The sequence below is a fragment of the Salmo trutta genome, chromosome 35 (genome assembly GCF_901001165.1).
Source record: "Salmo trutta chromosome 35, fSalTru1.1, whole genome shotgun sequence".
NCBI lineage: Eukaryota > Metazoa > Chordata > Actinopteri > Salmoniformes > Salmonidae > Salmo > Salmo trutta.
In genome coordinates this window covers 38080207-38103773 of record NC_042991.1, presented here as the reverse complement: position 1 = coordinate 38103773, position 23567 = coordinate 38080207, and the positions used below count along the sequence as shown (strand labels likewise).

The window sequence follows — 23567 nt, the reverse complement described above, 5'->3', positions numbered from 1 at the left end:
CCCATCCAGGGACTGACCAGGACCAACTCTGCTTAGCTTCAGAAGCAAGCCAGTAGTAGGATACAGGGTGGTATGCTGCTGAAATCATTAGTAAAGATAGAGAAGTGGGCCTAGGCAACTTCCTTGAGGAACACCACAGTGATTATCTTTACTGTTTGAAAAGCTAAAATTAAATAACACTTTTTGCCTTCTCCTTGATAGATAGCTTCCATCCAGGATAGAGCTGAAGACTTAAAACCATAACATTTGAGTTTACCTAGTAACAGTTCATGATCAATTACATCAAAAGCAGCACTGAAATCCAGCAACACTGCACCAATTAACTTCCTGTCATCCACACTCTTTAACCAATCATCTGTCATTTGTGCTAAGGCCGTACTCGTAGAATGTCCTTCTTTGTATGCATGCTGGAAACCCGTTATCAGACCATTACATGAGAAATAATCCTTGATTTGTACAGATACCATTTTTTCCAATAATTTACTTAACACAGGCAGCAAGCTTATAGCTATTAGGACCAGTGAATGCAGATGTTTTATCCTTAGGTAGTGGAAAACCCTTTGACTCTTTCCAGACTTCTGGGCACACCCCATACATCAAGCACTTATTAAAAATATGAGCGATTGGGGTAGATATTTAGTTAGCTGTAACTCTAAACAATTTGGTGTCTAGATTATCTGTACCAGGCGACTTGTCATCCGAAAGAGACAACAGCATCCTTTCTACGTCTTCCTTTTCTACTTGATGAAATTCAAACATGCCTTGCCTCTCCTTCATGATACAATCTTTTATAAAGGTATGTGACATGGAGCCATCATTGGAATCATAGCATTCCTCACATTGTCCACTTTGCCTGTAAAATATTCATTAAAGTAGTTTGCAATGTCATGTGGTTTTGTAATAAATATACCCTCTGAGTCAACAAAAGAGGCGGACATGTTTGAATTCCTACCCATAATAGTGTCCAACGTTCTCCACAACTATTTCCCATCACCCTTTACTTCATCAATTTTGTGCTGATAGAATCCCTTCTTCTTTCCTTCGTTTAGCTTGTTCACAAGATTTCTTAATTTACAATAACTTTGCTTTTCAAACAGAGTGCCAGATTTATCTGCTACTTTTTTGGGCATTATAACGTTGAATCATAAAATGTCTCAGCTCATCATCAATCCATGGGGCACCATTTGACCTCACAGTGCATTTTCTTTAAGGGGCGTGCTTATCAGCTATACTCGTGTACAATTTCATAAACAATCTTAGTGGCATTTCAGGATCATCCTTAAGACACACTTCTAACAATTGCACATTCTTAATCTCATCCACAAATGAGTCCTGATTGAACCCTCTGTAGGGCCTGCGGTAGATTACGTTAGGGCCAGCCTTTGGTATTTTAGTTTTCCTAGTGAGTGAGTCCTGATTGAACCCTCTGTAGGGCCTGCGGTAGATTACGTTAGGGCCAGCCTTTGGTATTTTAATTTTCCTAGTGAGTGAGTCCTGATTGAACCCTCTGTAGGACGTGCAGTAGATTACGTTAGGGCCAGCCTTTGGTATTTTAGTTTTCCTAGTGAGTGAGTCCTGATTGAACCCTCTGTAGGGCCTGCGGTAGATTACGTTAGGGCCAGCCTTTGGTATTTTAGTTTTCCTAGTGAGTGAGTCCTGATTGAACCCTCTGTAGGACCTGCGGTAGATTACGTTAGGGCCAGCCTTTGGTATTTTAATTTTCCTAGTGAGTGAGTCCTGATTGAACCCTCTGTAGGACCTGCAGTAGATTACGTTAGGGCCAGCCTTTGGTATTTTAGTTTTCCTAGTGAGTGAGTCCTGATTGAACCCTCTGTAGGACCTGCAGTAGATTACGTTAGGGCCAGCCTTTGGTATTTTAGTTTTCCTAGTGAGTGCAACCAAGTTATGATCACTGTAACCTAGTGCCACTGATCGATACAAATTGATGATGTGATACCGGACCTATTAGTGAACTTTCTGGTTGGTCAAAACATGGGTCAGGTTACATACATTGGCAATAGAAATACGTTTCTTTCTCATTGGACAGTTGGTGTTAAAAAAAATCAATATTCCTATCTCCCCCCTAAATATGTTTCCCTATTTTCATCAGATACCTTATCCAACATTTCGCAAATTACATCAAGATATATGACATCAGCACTAGGTGGGCTGTAGCAGCAACCAACTACTATTGGTTTTAAACGTGGTCAATGCACCTGTACCCATTGCGCCTCTAATCCATTCAACATTAAGTCCTTACGTTGTTTTGCTGGAATATGAATCTGGATGTAAACTGCAACTCCAACCCCCCCATATCTATTTCTGTACCTCCTGAACAAATTGTGTCGATGTATAGAGATCTCAGCATCCTCAAATGAAGAGTCCAAGTGAGCCTCTGATATTGCCAATACATTAATATTGTTTGACTGCACTAGACAGCATATTTCATGAATTTTGTTCCTTAAACTGGATATATTTTAAGAGAGTAATGAACAGACCTTTCTTTGGTATATTTACAGTATTTACATGTCCAAACATGAATCAGTAGATGGCGTCTGAGAGAGAGATACTCAGTTTGTGTGTGTGTGTGTGTGTGTGTGTGTGTGTGTGTGTGGCTGGAATTACTTGTGTCTGTCGCTCCTCCTAAATCCTTGGGAGGTAGAGTGAACAATCAGTTTGTCATACCTCAGATATGCTATGTCACCTCGTTCTCTTGCAGCCTTCATGGCTGGTATTAGTTCCTTTCTTCTTTGACTGCATCTGAGACATCCTCATTGATGAAGATGAAGGACCCATTAACCTTTCTGGTGCAGGCGTTCCGCTAGCGACCCACCTCGACAACATCCGGTGAAATTGCAGAGCGCCAAATTCAAAATACAGAAATAGTCATAATAAACATTCATAAAAAATACAAGTGTTATACATCGGTTTAAAGATTAACTTCTTGTTAATCCAGCCGCTTTGTCAGATTTCAAAAAGGCTTTACGGCGAAAGCATACCATGCGATTATCTGAGGACAGTCCCCGCTTACAAAAGCATACAAACATTTTACAACCAAGTAAAGGAATGACAAAAGTCAGAAATAGCGATAAAATGAATCACTTACCTTTGAAGATCTTCATCTGGTTGCAATCAGAAGAGTCCCAGCTACACAATAAATGTTTGTTTTGTTCGATAAAGTCCCTCTTTATATACCAAAAACTCAGTTTTGTTGGCGCGTTTTGTTCAGTAATCCACTGGCTCAAAGGCGGTCAAAACATGCAAATGAATACATCCTAATAGTACCGGTAAAGTTTGTTGAAACATGTCAAACGATGTTTATAATTAATCCTCAGGTTGTCAATTGTCTAAATAATTGATAATATTTCAACCGGACAATAGCGTCTTCAATAGAAAGGAAAAACAACGAAGGGCGCGCACTTGGTCATGCACGCAATCCAGCACAGAAAGGTCTAATTCTTCTTCATTTTTTAGAAAACAAGCCTGAAACAATGTCTAAAGACTGTTGACATCTAGTGGAAGCCATAGGAACTGCAATTTGGGTCCTAACCCATTAGATACTCTATAGGTATTCAATTGAAAATACCCACATCAAAGAAATCCCACTTCCTGGATGGATTTTCCTCAGGTTTTCGCCACAAATGGCTAACCAGTTAGAGTGCTTGGTATCCAGCAATAGTAGACCAGGTTGCCTAGCTTGATATCTAGCAGCTAGGCTAGCTGCTTAGCCAATGTAGTACCACCTTGTTTGAGCAAAGATCCCGGGACATATATCAGCGGTCCCAGCGTTAATGCTAACTGCATCCCAGGATCCAGATATGAATAGGAAAACTATTGTAAACGTTTATTATCTAACTAGGTAGTTTATTGTGAAAGTAAAACAAACCGAGTCTCTAGTCTTTTACCGTGCGTGTTGATTTCAGGGTTTTGCCTAGAGGAAACCCTGCATATATATATATATATATATATATATATATATATATATATCGTGTGTATGACTGAGGTGTTTCAGTACATTCAGTTTATATAGCATGTGTGTGACTGAGGTGTTTTCAGTATGAATTACGGTAATTAGTTTGTTTAAGGATTAATAGGCTCTTTCTGATTAGACCTCGGGACCTGAACAACCTCTCATCTCCTTGTGTATGTTCTCCTCTTAGGAGTGGAATGACTACAAGCTACGCTGGACTCCTTCTGACTATGACAACGTCACATCCATCAGAGTCCCGTCAGAACTCATCTGGGTCCCAGACATCGTCCTCTACAACAAGTGAGTGACAGCAAAACTTTATGTCCGAAATTGTTGTCATTAATGTAAATGTAAAGTAGAGTTCAGGAGACTCCACTTCTAGGCCTATTTCAATGGTTAAATGTCGCCATCTACTAGGTTCCTGAATCCTAAGCTAAACATCATAAATGGTTAACATTTTAGACATTTAGCAGATGCCCTTATCCAGAGCGAATTACAGACACAATTAGGGTTAAGTGCCTTGCTCAAGGGCACATCAACAGATTTTTCAACTAGTTGGCCCTCCCCAGTAATATACTGCCATGTTATCCTGATCCTAGCCATGCCCAGTAATATACTGCCATGTTATCCTGATCCTAGCCATCCCCAGTAATACACTGCCATGTTATCCTGATCCTAGCCCTCCCCAATAATATACTGCCATATTACCCTGATACTACCCATCCTTAATAGTACACTGCCATGTTATCCTGATAGACTTATCATTATACTGCCATGTTATCCTGATACTAGCCCTCCCCAGTAATATACTGCCATGTTATCCTGATACTAGCCATCTCCAGTAATATACTGCCATGTTATCCTGATCCTAGCCCTCCCCAATAATATACTGCCATATTACCCTGATACTAGCCCTCCCCAGTAATATACTGCCATGTTATCCTGATCCTAGCCATCCCCAGTAATATACTGCCATGTTATCCTGATCCTAGCCATCTCCAGTAATATACTGCCATGTTATCCTGATCCTAGCCATCTCCAGTAATATACTGCCATGTTATCCTGATACTAGCCCTCCCCAGTAATATACTGCCATGTTATCCTGATCCTAGCCATCCCCAGTAATATACTGCCATGTTATCCTGATACTACCCATCCTCAGTAGTACACTGCCATGTTATCCTGATAGACTTATCATTATACTGCCATGTTATCCTGATCCTAGCCATCCACAGTAATATACTGCCATGTTATCCTGATCCTAGCCCTCCCCAGTAATATACTGCCATGTTATCCTGATCCTAGCCCTCCCCAGTAATATACTGCCATGTTATCCTGATCCTAGCCCTCCCCAGTAATATACTGCCATGTTATCCTGATACTAGCCCTCCCCAGTAATACACTGCCGTGTTATCCTGATCCTAGCCCTCCCCAGTAATATACTGCCATGTTATCCTGATACTAGCCCTCCCCAATAATATACTGCCATGTTATCCTGATCCTAGCCATCCCCAGTAATATACTGCCATGTTATCCTGATACTACCCATCCTCAGTAGTACACTGCCATGTTATCCTGATAGACTTATCATTATACTGCCATGTTATCCTGATACTAGCCATCCATAGTAATATACTGCCATGTTATCCTGATCCTAGCCATCCCCAGTGATATAATGCCATGTTATCCTGATCCTAGCCATCTCCAGTAATATACTGCCATGTTATCCTGATACTAGCCATCCCCAGTGATATACTGCCATGTTATCCTGATACTAGCCATCCCCAGTAATATACTGCCATGTTATCCTGATACTAGCCATCCATAGTAATATACTGCCATGTTATCCTGATCCTAGCCATCCCCAGTGATATACTGCCATGTTATCCTGATCCTAGCCATCTCCAGTAATATACTGCCATGTTATCCTGATCCTAGCCCTCCCCAGTAATATACTGCCATGTTATCCTGATACTAGCCATCCCCAGTAATATACTGCCATGTTATCCTGATCCTAGCCCTCCTAATAGTTTTCTCCTCATCTAAATGTATTCAACTTTCACGGCTGAATCTTTCAGATTAAACTCCTAGTATTTAATGACTGGGTTTCACCTCATCAAGCTCTTTCGTATGATCACTATCAGTGAGTGAAATTAAAAAGGTGTGTGTGTGCGCGTGCGCATGAGAGATATGAGGAAGATGTAATGATATACTTATATCTCTAGCTACAGCTATTAGCAGCGCGTATTAAAGTCATGATCAGGGATGTGTAGCTCTTCAGAGGAGGAGATAAATTACAGACTGCAATAGAGGAGATAAGTTCTGGAGCTTGTTCCTGGAGGATCATAAGTCTCTACCAAAACAATGGCTCTGAGTCATGTGTGTTTTTGTGTGTAGATAAACAAGTTGTGAAGCGCTGATAAGGTTCCTGTCATATCGAAATGTCAAATCCCAGCTAGCACATAACGTTCTGAGGACCATATGTTTCTTAGAGCTTGGTGAGAGTGTGGTTGTCCTATGGTCATTTTACATACAACGTTCCGACAACGTTCTGGGAATGGTACAGGATAGTTGCTTGGCTTTGGAACATTCTCAGCACATTTAAGGAACTTGACAAAATAACATTTTGTAGGTATTTCATTACCTTAACAGAACATTTCTTAAATGTTCAATTTAACATTTAATTCCAATTTTGGTAATATTCTAGGAACGTTCTCCAACTGGTTAGGAATGGGAATGTTCGGGTCCCGCTAGCGGGACAACTTACAGTGAAACTGGAGGGCGTGTAATTCAAATAAATAATCATAAACATTATGGATTTATACATTTATGTACATATAAGTGTCTTATATCGGATGAAAGATTAAATTCTTATTAATCTAATTGCACTGTCTGATTTACAGTAGCTATTACAGCGAAAACATGCCATGCGGTTGTTTGAAGACGGCGCCCTACATAAAAAAAAATGTCATGCAATAAAATGCAAATTAATTATTTAAAAATCATATAATGTGATTTTCTGGATTTTTGTTTTAGATTCCGTCTCTCACAGTTGAAGTGTACCTATGATAAAATTACAGACCTCTACATGCTTTGTAAGTAGGAAAACCTGCAAAATCGTCAGTGTATCAAATACTTGTTCTCCCCACTGTGTATATACACAGTTGAAGTCGGAAGTTTACATACACCTTAGCCAACTACATTTAAACTTAGTTTTTCACAATTCCTGACATTTAATCCGAGTAAAAATGCCCTGTCTTAGGTTAGTTAGGATCACCACTTTATTTTTAGAATGTGAAATGTCAGAATAATAGTAGAGAGAATAATTTTTTTCAGCATTTATTTATTTCATCACATTCCCAGTGGGTCAGAAGTTTACATACACTGAATTAGTATTTGGTAGCATTGCCTTTAAATTGTTTAACTTGGGTCAAACATTTTGGGTAGCCTTCCACAAGCTTCCCACAATAAGTTGGGTGAATTTTGTCCCATTCCTCCTGACAGAGCTGGTGTAACTGAGAAAGGTTTGTAGGCTTCCTTGCTCGCGCATGCTTTTTCAGTTCTGTGATTGAGGTCAGGGCTTTGTGATGGCCACTCCAATACCTTGACTTTGTTGTCCTTAAGCCATTTTGCCACAACTTTGGAAGTATGCTTGGGGTCATTGTCCATTTGGAAGACACATTTGCGACCAAGCTTTAATTTCCTGACTGATGTCTTGAGATGTTGCTTCAATATCCACATAATTTTCCTACCTCATGATGCCATCTATTTTGTGAAGTGCACCAGTCCCTCCTGCAGCAAAGCACCCCCACAACATGATGCTGCCACCCCCGTGCTTCACAGTTGGGATGGTGTTCTTTGACTTGCAAGCCTCCCCCTTTTTCCTCCAAACATAACGATGGTCATTATGGCCAAACAGTTCTATTTTTGTTTCATCAGACCAGAGGACATTTCTCCAAAAAGTACGATCTTTGTCCCCAAGTTGCAAACTGTAGTCTGGCTTTTTTATAGCGGTTTTGGAGCCGTAGCTTCTTCCTTGCTGAGCAGCCTTTCAGGTTATGTTGATATAGGACTCGTTTTACTGTGGATATAGATACTTTTGTACCTGTTTCCTCCAGCATCTTCACAAGGTCCTTTGCTGTTGTTCTGGGATTGATTTGCACTTTTCGCACCAAAGTACGTTCATCTCTAGGAGACAGAACACATCTCTTTCCTGAGCGGTATGATGGCTACGTGGTCCCATGGTGTTTATACTTGTGTACCATTGTTTGTACAGATGAACGAGGTACCTTCAGGTGTTTGGAAATTTCTCCCAAGGATGAACCAGACTTGTGGAGGTCTACAATTATATTTCTGAGGTCTTGGCTGATTTCTTTAGAATTTTCCATGATGTCAAGCAAAGAGGCACTGAGTTTGAAGGTAGGCCTTGAAATACATCAACAGGTACACCTCCAGTCAAATGATGTCAATTAGCCCATCAGAAACTTCTGAAGCCAGGAAATAATTTTCTGGAACTTTCCAAGCTGTTTAAAGGCACAGTCAACTTAGTGTACGTAAACTTCTGACCCACTGGAATTGTGATACAGTGAATTATAAGTGAAATAATCTGTCTGTAAACAATTGTTGGAAAAATTACTTGTGTCATGCACAAAGTAGATGTCCTAACCGACTTGCCAAAACTATAGTTTATTAACAAGACATTTGTGGAGTGGTTGAAAAACGAGTTTTAATGACTCCAACCTAAGTGTATGTAAACTTCTGACTTCAACTGTATATGTTTACAATGGGTAGGCCTATGATGCAAAAATAGACTACTTGTTTTGTATCTTAGAAATCACTGCGTATCCACTGTGCCATCAGCCCAGCCCTGGCAACTCATTAACTTGATCTCACTGTGAAAATCATCTAGACATTATCACCCCTTGCTTAGCATTAGGGGTTTGCAGCAACGAGGGATTGTACAAAAGTTGCCGTCTGCCTCTCCGACCTTTGCGGCATTGTGTTCAAGTTTGAATAGCGCTCTCTACCGGTCTATATTAACAATGTCAGGACGACATACTGGCGAAACCACGCGTCAGCATCATTGTTTCTGGATATACACAAAGACGTGACAATAGAGTAACAGCTAAAAGGAAATGCAGCTGTTTTCCTGTCTCTCCAGGTTCAGTTTGAAGCGATTGTGTTAGCTGTGTAGTTGGCTAACATTCACTAGAAAGGGGAAAGAGCTTGCATAGCGTCGTAGTGGGTGATATAAGTAAATAGTCAGTGTTATGATGACAACTGTTTTTTACCTTTGTTTAACTAGGCAAGTTAGTTAAGAACAAATTGTTATTTATAATGACAGCCTGCCGGGGAACAGTGGGTTATAACTGCCTTGTTCAGGGGCAGAACAACAGATTTTTACCTTGTCAGCTCAGGGATTCGATCTTGTAACCTTTTGGTTACTAGTCCAATGCTCTAACCACTAGGCTACCTCCCACCCAATAATGACCCTTTCTGTCTATTTGGTCCAGCAGTAGGCTACAAGTATTGCCTGTAGTTTATGCTTGATGAGCAAGATGATCGAGGCACTAAATTCAGCACCACGAACAGCGCTATCACTGTCAGCAGAAGCACTAGCTGTGCCTTCCCATAGCAACCTGCCAGAACAAACGGTGCCAATCGAACTAACGACCTGAGGGTTTGGCTGGTAACGATGCCAATTATCTATGGTACTTGCTACAACAGCAACACAGCCGTGCAAAAAAAAAAAGAGTAGTTTAACACGCCCTCTCGTGTATAAACCTTTGTTCTGCTCTCCTCTTCACCCTCCAGTGCGGACGGTGAGTTCGCCGTGACCCACATGACCAAGGCCCACCTGTTCCACAATGGGAAGGTACGCTGGGTTCCCCCTGCCATCTATAAATCCTCCTGTTCTATAGACGTTACCTTCTTCCCCTTCGACCAGCAGAACTGTAAGATGAAGTTTGGCTCTTGGACCTACGACAAGGCTAAAATAGACCTGGAACGCTTCGAGGTATGGGGTTGTATCAATCAAATCAAATCAAGCAATGTTGTAAATGTGTTGTACAAGATGTGAATGACGTGGATAACGTGTGTATGCACAGTGTTTATTTGTTAAGCAGATCTTGAACCAGACTACTGTATATGTTCTTGCTAACTTCATTGCTGTCTGGAGCTATCATTCCATCCAATAGGCGACAGATTTTTATGTTAATATTCTAGAATCCGCATAAAGAAAATATGACAGTTTTTCGCCACCATTGGTGTTTCCACCAAACAGACTTGTCGATTTAAAATCAGTGCGTGATAATGTAGTGCACACAAAATATACTTTTTCCATTTAAGTTTTCCAAGTACCAAATAAACATTTAAAGTTCAATGTGTTTCCATCGCATTTTATACGGGCAATTTTGTCACAAAAAAAACTGTTGCGTTAAATAGCATATGTGCCTACTCTGGTCTCTGCTCTAGCCAACAGCTCGCAGATACAGGGCGGGTAGGCTGGTATACATGATGATATTATTATGGATAAGCGCATAAGAACATTTTAATTTGTCAAATGCCAGTCAAGCATCGATCATCATATAACCACAATAAGACATTTAATAGTTATTGGAAAGGAACATCAAGATCACTTTCACCACCTAGTGAAGTTCATTATTATTATCTTTATCATTATTATTATTATCATTATTATTATCATCATTATCATCATCATCATAATAATAATACTAATGATGATGATGATAATAATAATGATAATAATAATCATCATCATTATCATTATCATCATCATCATCATCATCATCATGATGATGATGATTATTATTATCATCATCATCATTATCATTATTATTATCATTATTATTATTATTATCATTATTATTATCATCATTATCATTATTATTATCATTATTATTATCATTATTATTATTATTATCATTATCATTATTATTATCATCATCATCATTATCATTATCATTATTATGATTATTATTATTATCATCATCATCATCATCATGATGATGATGATTATTATCATCATTATTATCTGTAGCCTAATAAATTGCGTTCTTTCTCGAGTCATAGTGGCAGGACCATACCATTATAAAACACACACACACCATATCATTGTGTGACTCCCAAGTTTCCTTCGATACGATGGTTATTATATCAATATTTGCGCATAAAGGCTTTTCCACCACCATTTCTCACATAATACAGTTTACCGACACATAGGAAAGGCTTTCATGTGCAAATATATTGATATAATAACCACCATATCAAAGTAAACTTGCAGTCACGAGATAACATGTGGTCCTCCCACTACGGCTCGTCGGGAGAGTATACAGTTTTTTGGGATACAAATGAAATCATTTACGGTCAATTTCACAAGGTGGTGAAAGTACACAGTGATGAGCTTGATGATCCTTTCCAAATAAAAATCGAGGGTCTTATTCTGGTGACAAGCATCATCGATGCTTGGCTGCCGATTGACAAATCTCGCTCTTTTGTCAATAATAATCTCAACATGCAGGATATACCTAGAGGTGGAAAAAGTACCCAATTGTCATACTTGAGTAAATGTAAAGATACCTTTTAATAGAAAATGACTCAAGTAAAAGTGACAGTCACCTAGTTAAACACTACTTGAGTAAAAGTCTAAAAATATTTGGTTTTAAATGTACAAAATGGGAAAAAGGGGTCTGAATACTTTCTGAATGCAGTGTACTTAAGTAGCAAAATTAAATGTAATTGCTAAAATACTTAAGAATCAAAGTAAAAGTATAAATCATTCCATATATTAAGCAAACCAGATGACACAATTTTACTGATAGCCAGGGGCACACTCCAATACTCAGACATAATTTACAAATGAAGAATTTGTGTTTAGTGAGTTCGCCAGATCAGAGGCAGTAGGGATGACTAGGGACGTTCTCTTGATAAGTGCATGAATTCTGACAATTTTCCTGTTCTGCTAAGCATTCAAAATGTAACAAATACTTTTGGGTGTCAGGGAAAATGTATTGAGTAAAAAGAACATAACATTTTCTTTAATTGTCAAAAATATAAATAGTAAACTACAAATACCCCCCAAAAACTACATAAGTAGTACTTTAAAGTATTTTTACCAAAGTATTTTTTACACCACTGGCTTCACCCGCACTCTATCTGCTCTCTAACCGCAAAATGTACTTTTATGTGCACTACGTCATCACACACAGCCTTTTATCCACAACAAGTCAATTTGATGGAAACATATCATATCTGGTGAGAAAATGCAGATATTTGCGTGAAAATCTGTCGCCAATTGAATGGAAACGTGGCTAGTGTAAAGCCACACAGAGAGTAGAATCACACTGGCACCAGACAAGTGTGACAAAGGAACACTTAAAGCGCATCTCTGCTCCCCTAGAACACGACGGACCCAAACCACTGTATTTAAATACACTATGATATAAGCTTATAGATGACTTGTGAAGCATCTATGTAGTTCTTGTGACGCCATATGAAGTCTTTACAGAGTGGGACGGTTGATCTCTATCCCCTAGAACACTGTGGATCTGAACAACTACTGGGAGAGTGGAGAGTGGGCCATCATCAACGCGGTGGGAACATACAACACCAAGAAGTACGACTGCTGTCATGAGATCTACCCTGATATCACCTACTTCTTCATCATCAGACGGCTGCCTCTCTTCTACACCATAAACCTGATCATCCCCTGTCTGCTCATCTCCTGTCTCACCGTCCTGGTCTTTTATCTCCCCTCAGGTAGGTCCTAGTCTTTTATCTCCCCTCAGGTAGGTCCTAGTCTCCCCTCAGGTAGGTCCTAGTCTCCCCTCAGGTAGGTCCTAGTCTCCCCTCAGGTAGGTCCTAGTCTCCCCTCAGGTAGGTCCTAGTCTCCCCTCAGGTAGGTCCTAGTCTCCTCTCAGGTAGGTCCTAGTCTCCCCTCAGGTAGGTCCTAGTCTCCTAGTCTCCCCTCAGGTAGGTCCTAGTCTCCCCTCAGGTAGGTCCTAGTCTCCCCTCAGGTAGGTCCTAGTCTCCCCTCAGGTAGGTCCTAGTCTCCCCTCAGGTAGGTCCTAGTCTCCTAGTCTCCCCTCAGGTAGGTCCTAGTCTCCCCTCAGGTAGGTCCTAGTCTCCTCTCAGGTAGGTCCTAGTCTCCTAGTCTCCCCTCAGGTAGGTCCTAGTCTCCCCTCAGGTAGGTCCTAGTCTCCCCTCAGGTAGGTCCTAGTCACCCATCTCCCCTCAGGTAGGTCCTAGTCTCCCCTCAGGTAGGTCCTAGTCTCCCATCTCCCCTCAGGTAAGTAGATTAACAGAGAATGTTCTGAGTGTTACCGTAGTAAACGGCTGGCTAGTTAGAGGTGACGCAAGTAGCGTTTCAATTGGTGACATCACTCACTCAGAACTTGGAAGTATTTGTTGTTTCCCTTTGCTCTGCAAGAGCCACTGCTTTTTTTTTTAGCAATAACTAATGATGCGTTGTTGGTGACTGTTGTTCGATGTATTCAGAAGGTCCCAGGTTCGAGCCCAGGTTTGGGCAAGAGAGACGGAAGCAATACTGTTTCAATTTTTAGCTAACGTCCCCATCTAGTGGAGGTTTTGGAACATCACAGGTTGTTACAACTGAAAATAGTCCAGATTTCACATACATAAATATATTTTATGTTAGTAAAAGTTACAAAAATTCAGTAAAATGTTATATGAAATTAACAAAACAAATTAATTTCTCAAAAGTTGACCGTTCACAATGGACAGAAATTAAAACGACCAAACATGGCATAGTACATTTCTACAACCATGCAAGAAGAAAAAAAAAACAGTATTTTCAAAAGCAAATAAAATCCATATTCCCAAACACTATGCCCTTTCATAGATGAACATCAACTGTTAAAACATGTATATACTATTTTACTCAATCAATAAAGCTACAGACAGTTTAGATAGAAGTCTCAGTCTACCACTGGGAGAAGAATGGGGGACAAGGGGTCGTTCCTCCATTACCTGAAGCTCAATACCAGAGGCTTTCTTTAAGTTCTATACAGAGAACAAAACAACAGCAAACACATCAGACAACATGACAGACCATTCTATAGAAAACCTTAAATGTGAAATTGTTGAAACGGGGGTTAATATGGACAAGAGGATTTATGTCAAAGGACTATTTATGACCTGATTCCATTTCAGTTGACAGATCTGAAGGACAGAATATGTGAATGTAATTTATAGTATGCTCCAATTGGCCTATGTATGGATTGGTGCCCTCATCAATATTATAAAGAGATCTATCAAGTCTTTTAGATCTGTGAACATTGAAGGTGTGGAAGCTAGGGACCTAAATGGAACTAAAAAGGAACCAATCCCTGTGATTCTCACCTGCTTGTGGGCGGTTCTTCCTGGTTTGTAAATAGTACCTATGGCAACCATGATGGTCTGTGCCACAAAGATAACTATGTCGATGGACAACTGGACACTGTTAGTGGTACCTGGACAATAGGACAGACAGTGATCAAACACAAACCATGATGTCTTAATACACAGAAACTATGTTTTAAGTGAGAAGTAGGGAAGGTCTGAAGCTGAAAATGTAAAGCAAGGTTTGTATAGAGGATGCTAATTACCAACAGTCTTTTAGTTGTGCATAAATGAAGAGTTTGGTTGTTCAGACTAAATAACATCTTACCAAGTGCACCTGGAGAAGTGGGATTTGGCATCACAGAGGGAGCAGGACTTGGGCCTGTTGGTCACGTTAGAAAATGGGGGAATGTCAGTGTTGGCTGGTGGCACTTAAAATTAGAAGACGGGCTCACAGTAATGGCTGGAACGGAATGAATGGAATGGTATCAAACACATTAAACATGTGGTTTCCATGTTGATACCATTCCATTCCAGTCTTTATTGTGAGCCTGTCCTCCCCTCACCACCCTTCTCTGGAATACAGACAACCAACATGCAGTCAAAAAAGGCTGATTTATAACTACTTGATGAAATGGTATCGATATCTATGTGATCGTGTCTACATGAGAATGTGGAGGTGAAATCCAGGAAGGTCTTCACTTCTCCCTGGTTCTCTGCCTGACAACTCCACTTCCTGTTGTTGTCCTTCCTCTGGAGAGTCACAGTCAGAGTGATGTCACAGTCAGAGTGATGTCACAGTCAGAGTGATGTCACAGTCAGAGTGATGTCACAGTCAGAGTGATGTCACAATCAGTGTGATGTCACAGTCACAGTGATGTCACAGTCAGAGTGATGTCACAGTCAGAGTGATGCCACAGTCAGAGTGATGTCACAGTCAGAGTATCTATATCTGTCTGTATGATCTCTCTGTATGATCTCTGTGTCTCTGTCTGTATGATCTCTGTCTGTATGATCTCTGTGTCTCTGTCTGTATGATCTCTGTCTGTATGATCTCTGTCTGTATGATCTCTGTGTCTCAGTCTGTATGATCTCTGTGTCTGTCTGTATGATCTCTGTGCAGTAATACCCTATGGGGACATTTTTTGAATTCTATCACTTTTTGACAGAATCCCTTTTGATTTACAGTTGAAGTCGGAAGTATACATAGCCAAATACATTTAAACTCAGTTTTTCACAATTCCTGACATTTAATTCTAGTAAAAATTAGTTAGGATCCCCACTGTATTGTAAGAATGTGAAATTTCTGAATAATAGTAGAGAGAATGATTTATTTCAGCTTTTGTTTCTTTCATCACATTCCCAGTGGGTCAGAAGTTTACACACACTCAATTAGTATTTGGTAGCATTGCCTTTAAATTGTTTACTTGGGTCAAACGTTTTTGGGTAGCCTTCCACAAGCTTCCCACAATAAGTTGGGTGAATTTTGGCCCATTCCTCCTGACAGAGCTGGTGTAAATGAGGCCTCCTTGCTCGCACACACTTTTTTCTGTTCTGCCCACATATTTTTATAGGATTGAGGTCAGGGCTTTGTGATGGCCACTCTACTACCTTGACTTTGTTGTCCTTAAGCCATTTTGCCACAACTTTGGAAGTATGCTTGGGGTCATTGTCCATTTGGAAGACCCATTTGCGACCAAGCTTTAACTTCCTGACTGATGTCTTGAGATGCTGCTTCAATATATCTACATAATGTTCCTCCCTCATGATGCCATCTATTTTGTGAAGTGCACCAGTCCCTCCTGCAGCAAAGAACCCCCACAACATGATGCTGCCACCCCCATGCTTCACAGTTGGAATGGTGTTCTTTGGCTTGTAAGCCTCCCCCTTTTTCCTCCAAACATAACGATGGTCATTATGGCCAAACAGTTCTATTTAAGTGAAATAATCTGTCTGTAAACAATTGTTGGAAATTTACTTGTGTCACGCACAAAGTAGATGTCCTAACCGACTTGCCAAAACTATAGTTTGTTAACAAGAAATTTGTGGAGTGGTTGAAAAACTAGTTTTAATGACTCCAAGCTAAGTGTATGTAAACTTCTGACTTCAACTGTATATATCAGGTGGTTGGAATTATGTTAAATATCATAATTGATTAGTTATATTTTATTTGAACTTGTTTCAATGTTGACAGTAAAATTGTATATTTGAATCAATGTCATTGTTGCAATGTCAGGCCATCAACCTAAATGAAGACATATACCTACCTGTATTGAAGAAAAATGTGAATCCACAGTCCAATGATTTCTGCCTCAACAGTGACTCCTACTGGTGTATGATGACTAATGTATTTCAGTGAGAACTAGTCTACTATACCATCCAGATACCTACCTCTATGTACCCTGCTTAGCTTTGGAAAACAAGCTGTGTTCGTTTCTGCTGAGCTGCCATGTCAACACCTATGGATACTGATCAGCTTCCATACTCCTTTGCGTAGACCAATAGGCTACCTGAATGAAATTGACAGGTTGAAATGAACTCCTCCTACTTTTCTTAGTTAAACAAGCTGTATGTGAAAGTAAATTCGGAGTGAGGTTGGGTTTATGTTGGCTACATTGACATGTGATTTACCCTAAAGGACACTATCATTTCAACATGTAGCTAGGTTTACTGTCATTCATTCATGGTTGATTGGATCTTTCGAAGTTTACAAGTAGTTCCCATTAGCCCTATAAATAGGATGCCAAATTCATGACATTAATAATAAGCCTTTACGTTTGGATATAGTTTTGTATAAATATGTTATTCATCGTTTCTATGGATAAGATAATATCCAAATGTAAATGTCTCTTATATTGATATCATGAATTTGGCGTTCTATTTATAGGGCTAAGTTGACAAAAGACAATCTTTTCCATGGTAACAAAACTTTCTGTTTAGTGTATACCCCTGGTAAAGGCAATCTTTTCTATGGTAGCAAAACGTTCTGTTTAGTGTATACCCCTGGTAAAGGCAATCTTTTCTATGGTAGAAAAACGTTCTGTTTAGTGTATACCCCTGGTAAAGGCAATCTTTTCTATGGTAACAAAATTTTCTGTTTAGTTGCAAAATACAACAAAAAAAAAGACGTTTTTCTTCTACTTAAATGTCTGAAAAGCCTAATCATTTACTGTAAATTGATATTTTGTGGTTAAACTGAAATACTACTTATGATAATTTCTCTCTCTGCCCAACATTAGAAAAACAGAAGTGTCTAAGCTGAAGGACCAGTGTTGCTGACGTGTGTGTGTGTGTGTGTGTGTGTGTGTGTGTGTGTGTGTGTGTGTGTGTGTGTGTGTGTGTGTGTGTGTGTGTGTGTGTGTGTGTGTGTGTGTTGGATTGGGAGCAAAAATACACATTTCCATTTTCTGCAAGATAATAAATAAAGTCTGTTTGTTTCTTCTTCTCCTCTTTCTCCTCGTTGTTTCAGACTGTGGGGAGAAGATCACTCTGTGTATCTCCGTCCTCCTCTCCCTCACCGTCTTCCTGCTCCTCATCACAGAGATCATCCCTTCCACCTCCCTGGTCATCCCTCTGATTGGAGAGTACCTCCTCTTCACCATGATCTTCGTCACTCTCTCCATCGTCATCACCGTGTTTGTCCTCAACGTCCACCACCGCTCCCCAGGGACCCATAAGATGCCTCGCTGGGTCCACTCTGTCTTCCTGGACCTGATCCCCAGGTGGCTGTTCATGAGGCGGCCTGCGCCGGATGGAAGGAAACGCAGGTTGTTGATGCTCCAGCAGGGGGCAGCGGTGGCATGGCACCAGGGACGGACCATCACCGCCAGACCAGCAGGTTAGGTGCTGATAATGATGAGGGCCACATGGGAAATCAGTCCCTAGACTCTGTGTGCATCCCAAATGGCACCATGTTTCCTCTATACTCCCCTGACCAGGACAAATGGCAACATATTCCTCCTATACTCCCCTGACCAGGACAATTGGCACCATGTTTCCTCTATACTGCCCTGACCAGGACAAATGGCACCATGTTTCCTCTATACTGCCCTGACCAGGACAAATGGCACCATATTCCTTCTATACTGAACTGACCAGGACAAATGGCACCATGTTTCCTCCTATACTGCCCTGACCAGGACAAATGGCACCATGTTCCCTATATGCTTCCCTGACCAGGACAAATGGCACCATGTTCCCTATATGCTGCCCTGACCAGGACAAATGGCAGCATGTTCCCTCTATACTGAACTGACCAGGACAAATGGCACCATATTCCTTCTATACTGCCCTGACCAGGACAAATGGCACCACATTTCCTCTATACTGAACTGACCAGGACAAATGGCACCATGTTTCCTCTATAGTACCCTGACCAGGAAAAATGGCACCATATTCCTTCTATACTGCCCTGACCAGGACAAATGGCACCATGTTTCCTCTATGCTGCCCTGACCAGGACAAATGGCAGCATGTTCCCTCTATACTGCCAGGACCAGGACGTACCTCCACCTCCACCACCTCTACCAGACTACCAGATTAGTTTCTTTAAATTTTTAACCAGAAAGTCCCATTGAAGTCAGACAACTTTTTTCCTAAGTGAGACCTGGGTCCATATCCACAAAGAGCCTCTTTAGTCATAAGAGTCCCACCTAGTGGACAGATATTTAGGAGACCTCATGAGCTGTCCTCACCAGTTCAGAGTTGAGGCCTAATTCATATTATATGCCTAAGTACTTAGAAACACTAGGATAATAAATAATCACATATTTTTCTTAAAATTATTTCATGAACCTAAATCATGTTATTTCAAGTTGTCCCTTTGGAGCACATGCTAAAGCGATTTAGAGTAGATGAACGGGAGTGATCAGCAGGGCCGGATAAAGAAATCACAGGCTGTAGGGCTTTTTTCAATTCATCGGTTCATGGACTCTACAAGGTGTTAAAAGTGTTCCACAGGGATGCTTGCCATGTTGACTCCAATGCATCCCACAGTTGTGTCAAGTTGGCTGGATGTCCTTTGGACAGTAGACCATTTTTGATACATGAAACCCATCATCGTTCATGACACAAACCAGTGCGACTGGTAGCTACTACCATACCCTGTACAAAGGCACTTCAATCTTTTGTCAAAGGATTCTCAGACCATAAGATACAAAATTCTCTGGTCTGATGAAACCAAGATTGAACTCTTAATGCCAAGCGTCACGTCTGGAGGAAACCTGGCACCATCCCTACGGTGAAGCATGGTGCTGGCAGCATCATGCTGTAGGGATGTTTTTCAGCGATATGAACTGGGAAACTAGTTAGGATCAAGGGAAAGATGACCGGAGCAAAGTACAAAGAGATCCTTGATGAAAACCTACTCCATAGCACTCAGGACCTCAGACTGGGGTGAAGGTTCACCTTCCAACAGGACAATGACCCTAAACGCAGGAGTGGCTTTGGGACAAGTTTCTGAATGTCCTTGAGTGGCCCAGCCAGAGCCCGGACTGGAACCCGATCAAACATCTCTGGAGAGACCTGAAAATAGCTGTGCAGCGACGCTCCCCATCCAACCTGAGAGCTGGAGAGGATCTGCAGAAAAGAAGGGGAAAAATTACTTTAATCGCTGCCAAAGGTGCTTCAACAAAGTACTGAGTAAAGGGTCTGAATACTTAAGTCATATTTCAATTTTTTTTTAAATATAAATTAGCAAACAGTCTTGTTTGCTTTGTCATTATGGGGATTTTGCTTTGTCATTATGGGGTATTGTGTGTAGATTGATGAGGATTGATAACGTAACAAGTGGAAAAAGTCTATTTGATACACTGCCGATATTGCAGGTTTTCCTACTTACAAAGCATGTAGAGGTCTGTAATTTTTATCATAGGTACATTTCAACTGTGAGAGACGGAATCTAAAACAAAAATCCAGAAAATCACATTGTATGATTTTTAAGTAATTAATTTGCATTTTATTGCATGACATAAGTATTTGATACATCAGAAAAGCAGAACTTAATATTTGGTACAGAAACCTTTGTTTGCAATTACAGAGATCATATTTTTCCTGTAGTTCTTGACCAGGTTTGCACACATTGCAACAGGGATTTTGGCCCACTCCTCCATACAGACCTTCTCCAGATCCTTCAGGTTTCGGGGCTGTCGCTGGGCATTACGGACTTTCAGCTCCCTCCAAAGATTTTCTATTGGGTTCAGGTCTGGAGACTGGCTAGGCCACTCCAGGACCTTGAGATGCTTCTTACGGAGCCACTCCTTAGTTGCCCTGGCTGTGTGTTTCGGGTCATTGTCATGCTGGAAGACCCAGCCACGACCCATCTTCAATGCTCTTACTGAGGGAAGGAGGTTGTTGGCCAAGATCTCGCAATACATGGCCACATCCATCCTCCCCTCAATACGGTGCAGTCGTCCTGTCCCCTTTGCAGAAAAGCATCCCCAAAGAATGATGTTTCCACCTCCATGGGATGGTGTTCTTGGGGTTGTACTCATCCTTCTTCTTCCTCCAAAAACAGCGAGTGGAGTTTAGACCAAAAAGCTCTATTTTTGTCTCATCAGATCACATGACCTTCTCCCATTCCTCCTCTGGATCATCCAGGTGGTCATTGGCAAACTTCAGACAGGCCTTGACATGCGCTGGCTTGAGCAGGGGGACCTTGCGTGCGCTGCAGGATTTTAATCCATGACGGCGTAGTGTGTTACTAATGGTTTTCTTTGAGACTGTGGTCCCAGCTCTCTTCAGGTCATTGACCTGGTCCTGCCATGTAGTTCTGGGCTGATCCCTCACCTTCCTCATGATCATTGATGCCCCACGAGGTGAGATCTTGCATGGAGCCCCAGACCGAGGGTGATTGACCGTCATCTTGAACTTCTTCCATTTTCTAATAATTGCGCCAACAGTTGTTGCCTTCTCACCAAGCTGCTTGCCTATTGTCCTGTAGCCCATCCCAGCCTTGTGCAGGTCTACAATTTTATCCCTGATGTCCTTACACAGCTCTCTGGTCTTGGCCATTGTGGAGAGGTTGGAGTCTGTTTGATTGAGTGTGTGGACAGGTGTCTTTTATACAGGTAACGAGTTCAAACAGGTGCAGTTAATACAGGTAATGAGTGGAGAACAGGAGGGCTTCTTAAAGAAAAACTAACAGGTCTGTGAGAGACGGAATTCTTACTGGTTGGTAGGTGATCAAATACTTATGCCATGCAATAAAATGCAAATGAATTACTTAAAAATCATACAACGTGATTGTATGGATTTTTGTTTTAGATTCCGTCTCTCACAGTTGAAGTGTACCTATTATAAAAATTACAGACCTCTACATGCTTTGTAAGTAGGAAAACCTGCAAAATCGGCAGTGTATCAAATACTTGTTCTCCCCACTGTATGTTGTATGTACTCCCATAGAAGAGACAACTCTTTGGGGCCCCTTCCCGGACACAGATTAATCCCAGTCTACCACTAACAACCACTCTCAGTGAACATGTCTTTTAAGTCCAAGCCTAGACAATCTGTGTCCTGGAAACCAGCCCTATATGTATTTCAAATTTCTCAAATTAATTTCCTTCTTTCTCCCAGGCCTAGGCCCTCCTCCTTTCCTCAGCACCTCAGCCAGCTGGCTCCGGGACGGAGGAGGGACAACGGAGGACCTCCAAAGACGGAGCCCCTGTTATGAGGACCTTGAGCTGGGGGAGCTGACGTCCTACTTCTCCTTCCGTCCTCCGTCACCCAGACCTCCGGGCTCCACCCCTCCACCCCAGCAGAACCATCCACACCCGGGGGCAGGGCAGCCCCATAACCGCCTGGATGGAGGGGATGAAGGAGGAGGAGGAGGAGGGGTGCATAGAAGGGTTAACCCGACCCAGCGACCGGCTAACTTGGTGTCAGACTCTAGAGGGATAGAGTTCCCTTTGTCTCCCAGCATGATACGTGCTCTGGAGGGACTGCACTATATCGCAGACCACCTGAGGGCAGAGGATGCGGACTTTAGTGTGAGTATTTATGACGTAGTGTGGTTATGGTGTAACATAACTTGCAACAGACTTTAGTGTGAGTGGTTATGACATACAGATCCTTTGTATTCCAGTAAAAGGATCTTTCCATTTCTGAAATGCCAAGTATCTACAATGACTATACAGTATACCCAGCACTGTGTTCCTGAAAACCATTTGGTAGTGCCGGTACACCGGTATCTTGGTTATGACAGGCGTACAGTTACACAGATGAACAGGGTAGTATTTGTAGCTCTAATATTGCACATAGCTGCTATTTTTTTGTAGAACATTCAATTACAAAGATTGTTCAACTTAAACCATCGTGATCATTGCACTAAATCCAACTAAAAGTGTTACCATTCATTCATATGTCTCTCTCTCTCATCTCACTCTCCATCCAGGTGAAGGAAGACTGGAAGTACGTTGCCATGGTGATCGACCGTATCTTCCTGTGGATGTTTATCATTGTGTGTCTCCTAGGAACCATTGGACTCTTCCTCCCTCCCTGGCTGGCTGGCATGATATAGGACCTGTACTCCTCCTCCCGGCCTGGCTGGCTGGCCAGCATGATATAGGACCTGTACTCCTCCTCCCTCCCTGGCTGGCTGGCCAGCATGATTTAGGACCTGTACTCGTCCTCCCTCCCTCCCTGGCTGGCCAGCATGATATAGGACCTGTACTCGTCCTCCCTCCCTCCCTGGCTGGCCAGCATGATATAGGACCTGTACTCCTCCTCCCTCCCTGCCTGGCTTGCTGGCCAACATGATTTAGGACCTGGACTCTTCCTTCCTACCTGGCTGGCTGGCCAGCATGATATAGGACCTGTACTCTTCCTCCCTCCCTGGCTGGCTAGCTGGCATGATATAGGACCTGTCCTCTTCCTTCCTACCTGGCTGGCCAGCATGATATAGGACCTGTCCTCTTCCTTCCTACCTGGCTGGCCAGCATGATATAGGACCTGGACTCTTCCTTCCTCCCTGGCTGGCTGGCCAGCATGATATAGGACCTGTACTCTTCCTCCCTCCCTGGCTGGCTGGCCAGCATGATATAGGACCTGTACTCTTCCTCCCTCCCTCCCTGGCTGGCTGGCTGGCCAGCATGATATAGGACCTGTACTCTTCCTCCCTCCCTGGCTGGCTGGCCAGCATGATATAGGACCTGTACTCTTCCTCCCTCCCTGGCTGGCTGTCCAGCATGATATAGGACCTGTCCTCTTCCTTCCTACCTGGCTGGCCAGCATGATATAGGAC

The 23567-nt window shown here is 41.8% G+C and overlaps 1 protein-coding gene across 2 annotated transcripts in view; it reads left to right on the top strand.

Annotated features, from left to right (window-relative positions):
* The window catches only part of LOC115175169 (neuronal acetylcholine receptor subunit alpha-2-like), a 42404-nt gene extending 19056 nt beyond the window's left edge, over nt 1–23348 (top strand). For both annotated transcript variants that reach the window (XM_029734402.1, XM_029734401.1), the window contains exons 4-9: nt 4161–4270; nt 9785–9986; nt 12526–12748; nt 17799–18167; nt 21902–22314; nt 22719–23348. In XM_029734402.1, coding sequence (XP_029590262.1) covers nt 4161–4270; nt 9785–9986; nt 12526–12748; nt 17799–18167; nt 21902–22314; nt 22719–22844 — 1443 coding nt within the window. In that variant the 3' untranslated portion in view covers nt 22845–23348. The remainder of the gene's footprint in view (nt 1–4160; nt 4271–9784; nt 9987–12525; nt 12749–17798; nt 18168–21901; nt 22315–22718) is intronic.
* Nucleotides 23349–23567: the final 219 nt, after the last annotated feature.